The 3,522-nt window shown below is 36.4% G+C and overlaps 1 protein-coding gene across 1 annotated transcript; it reads left to right on the top strand.

The window, feature by feature from the left end:
* Positions 1 to 849: 849 nt before the first annotated feature.
* On the top strand, positions 850 to 2,994 carry LOC111921583 (serine/threonine-protein kinase D6PK). Its single transcript, XM_023917160.3, has 2 exons — positions 850 to 1,894; positions 2,005 to 2,994. The coding sequence occupies exons 1-2, from the start codon at positions 1,206 to 1,208 to the stop codon at positions 2,891 to 2,893; spliced, it is 1,578 nt and encodes a 525-aa protein (XP_023772928.1). The 5' UTR covers positions 850 to 1,205; the 3' UTR covers positions 2,894 to 2,994.
* The last annotated feature ends 528 nt before the right edge of the window (positions 2,995 to 3,522 follow it).

Here is a 3,522-nt window from a genome sequence, read left to right as displayed (position 1 = left end):
TCACTGTCAAACGACATTTTTTTTTGAAATCTGCTTGTTTGAAATGTGTTGGTGTAGTCCGAAACGTCCAAAATGCGTATCTACAATGATTCTGTGACATGGTATATATATATCGTATATGTGACTATAGTTATAGTCGGGTTAACTACGTGTGTGACCCGTAAAAAAACAGGTCCGGAATACCGTGTTCCGGACTATCACTATGTTGTTAGTTTGCCAAAAAATGATTATTCTATAGAAACCATAAAAATATAGTTAGTTTACTCTCTAACATATAAAGTATATAATTTTATTATTAAAAAATAGGGTGATTGCCTTATTTTACATGAATATAACTATACAAGCGTCTTGTGGTGAGCGTGAAGCGGTTTTTGGGCAGTTCGTAAGTGAAGATGAAGGTGTTTGGTCCGCTGAACGCACCTTGTCTTCCTCGTAATTCACACCATTTACCACTTTATTGCTCCTTTCCTTTGTCTTTTAACTCTTTCCTTAATTCTTTATTACATATTTATTCTCAATCTTTTCTTACATCATCCTAAAAACAACAATATTTCATCATAAGTTATTTTCAGAATAAATTTATTTATTAATCCATTCACAACTATTCTCAAATCTAATCATAATCAATATATTTGTTAACTAGGTTTTCATAACTTTTATTTTTTTTTTAATTTTAACTTTTTATAAAATATCAAATTAAAGAAAAATCTTCTACGAACTTAAAATTTTTATTTCAAATAAAAAATTCTTAATTCAAAAAATACTTCAAATTGTTTTTGAAAGCTTTTTTAACTCTTTAGTTTTTTATATAAATTTTAACTATTACCGTTAGTTTTCTTTTTATTTTAGATGAAGTGTGTGTGTGTGTGTTTTTTTTGTCATATTATTTTGTTTGGTGAGGATTGAGGAATGGGAGAGTATTTAAGAATCTATTCGACTCAAAACCCAACTCAATTCAATATTCATTATTCATCATCGGGTATCTGAAACTGAAAGCTCCATTCAAATTTTGAACGCATCGCTTTGATTCCCCATGCTAACTCCTTATTTCGCGCCTCCCTCTCTCTCCCATTTCCCCGTTTGACCACCTCGGCGTCGCCAAACCCTCCTTTGACCACCACCCACCACTACTAGTACTGCCTCCATCATTTCTTCTTTCAGTCATTTTATCAAACAGTTGGTGCCCTACCTTTCTAGACTCTGCTATGAGCAAAGACGCTAAAAACAGCCCTAATAATGGTTCAGCTAAGTCACCCGATCTGAGTTTCCAAGATCTTAGCATTAATTCCAGTCCTAGGACTGATTTGAGCATTAGCACCGTTAGCGGCTCCAATAATTGCTCCACCTGTAAAGCTAGTGATATCGGCGTCGAGGAGAAAGACGTCATACATCTAAATGAAGAATGTGAGGGAAGTGAGAAGACTAGTCTGAGTTCTTCCAGCTTTTCTTATAGCGTAGTAGATCCGAATGAAGCTCGAGTTAAGACGTTTTGCCCTTCCAAGCCGCATAAAGCGAATGATATCCGGTGGGATGCTATTCAGTCTGTGAAGGCGAAAGACGGTGGCGAATTGAGCTTATCTCATTTTAGGCTTTTGAAGAAGCTCGGATTTGGGGATATTGGAAGTGTGTATCTGGCGGAGTTAAGAGGCATGGGTTGTTTGTTTGCTGTGAAGGTTATGGATAAAGGAATGCTCGTTGGTCGGAAGAAATTGATTCGAGCTCAAACGGAAAGGGAGATCTTAAGCTTACTGGATCATCCTTTTCTTCCTACTCTCTATTCTCATTTCGAAACGGAAAAACTCTCGTGTCTGCTAATGGAGTTTTGCAGCGGCGGCGATCTTCATATTCTCCGCCAACGTCAGCCCGGGAAACATTTCTCAGAACAAGCAGCCAGGTTTGGTTCTAATCCTTCTTCCCTGACCGTATCTATCTCAAAACATGTTTATGAATCAATTCCTTCACAATGTGCATCGAGTCATTGTTAATTAGCTTTACAAATTCCAGATTCTATGCTTCCGAAGTGTTGCTTTCTTTAGAGTATCTTCACATGATGGGTGTAGTCTACAGAGATCTAAAACCCGAAAACGTTCTTGTTAGAGAAGATGGACACATCATGTTATCAGATTTCGATCTCTCATTAAGGTGTTGTGTTAGCCCTAGATTAGTGAAATCCACAAACGAACCCTCTTGCACTGCAACCTCATACTGTATCAATCAATCATGTATCGACCCCTCTTGTACACTACCTGGGCCCACCTGCTTCCAACCTACTTCTTGCTTCAAACCTCGTCTCTTCAATTCCTCAAAAACATCAAAACCCAAATCAGATAAACATAAACCTAACAACATATCCCTAGATTCACGTCCTGTTCTTGTTGTAGAACCTACATCTGCAAGATCCATGTCATTTGTTGGGACCCATGAGTATTTAGCACCTGAAATCATTAGAGGTGATGGCCATGGTAGTGCTGTTGATTGGTGGACTTTTGGTATATTCTTATACGAATTGCTTCATGGGAAAACACCATTTAAAGGAAATGGAAATCGTGAGACATTGTTTAATGTTGTTGGGCAATCCTTAAAGTTTCCAGAAGGATCAAACATTAGTTTTGCTGCAAAAGATTTGATCCGAGGTCTTCTTGTTAAAGATCCACAAAAGAGATTAGGGTATAAACGAGGTGCAACCGAAATAAAACAACACCCGTTTTTCGAATCCATCAATTGGGCACTTATTCGGGGGATTTCACCTCCAGAGATTCCAAAACCGGTTGACCTTTCGTTCTTGAGTCAGAGTCAAAGTCAATCGGTCAAGTCAACGGCTCATCAAAATGACAAGAAAGCCTCTGATTCGGATCGATCATCGGGTCCTTATTTAGACTTTGAATTCTTTTAGTTGTAGTTTTAGTGATAGAAAAATGTTGCTAATTTAATTATCTCATCTCATCTCATATGTGTTCACTTTCTCAATGAAAATTTTGCTTCTTTTTGTTGTTACTTGTTATTTGCACTTTATGTTTGTCCTTTTAGCTGGAAAAAAGAGAAAAGCAAATGAGGTCCACCTGAAATTGTCAACAAGCAAAACATAGCCATTTGCTTTCTTTTTTCTTGTCTTTAAAATTCTACTTTTGTTATGCTTTTATGAGGTAGAATCTTGATGGACCATTTTTCTTTTTTATTAGGAGACGTAGAAAGTGGGTTTGGATTTGACATATCATGTTAATTTTTTTATAGCAATGTCTATTCATGGAGAATTTTAATGTGCTGGATTGAAGGTTTTTTAAGCTTTATTTTTGTGCATATATTTTATATGCTTTTTTCATTGGGGTTGGGTGTCTTTGAGGGTACTAATGTTCTGTGCATATATTAGCCAATTCATCCTCTTTTTCTTTTTCTTTTTGGAGTTGAGAATTGAGATGTCTCCCTCAACCGTTTTTGTCCTAAAACTAAAAAATGCGTACAATAGTTTCTCTGATTTGTTGTTTATTTGGGTAAATCCTGCTCAGTTTATACTTTTGTTCATTA

The sequence above is a fragment of the Lactuca sativa genome, chromosome 2 (assembly GCF_002870075.4).
Source record: "Lactuca sativa cultivar Salinas chromosome 2, Lsat_Salinas_v11, whole genome shotgun sequence".
Classification (NCBI taxonomy): Eukaryota; Viridiplantae; Streptophyta; class Magnoliopsida; order Asterales; family Asteraceae; genus Lactuca; species Lactuca sativa.
Note: the sequence above shows the minus strand (reverse complement) of the source record. Positions and strands in the feature narration are given on the sequence as shown.

What these genes read in the sequence shown, in the direction of transcription:
- LOC111921583 (XM_023917160.3), top strand. Translation starts at nt 1,206, where the DNA reads ATGAGCAAAGACGCTAAAAACAGCCCTAATAATGGTTCAGCTAAGTCA. An exon ending in TTCTCAGAACAAGCAGCCAG is followed by an intron (nt 1,895 to 2,004) that starts GTTTGGTTCTAA and finishes TACAAATTCCAG; the next exon opens with ATTCTATGCTTCCGAAGTGT.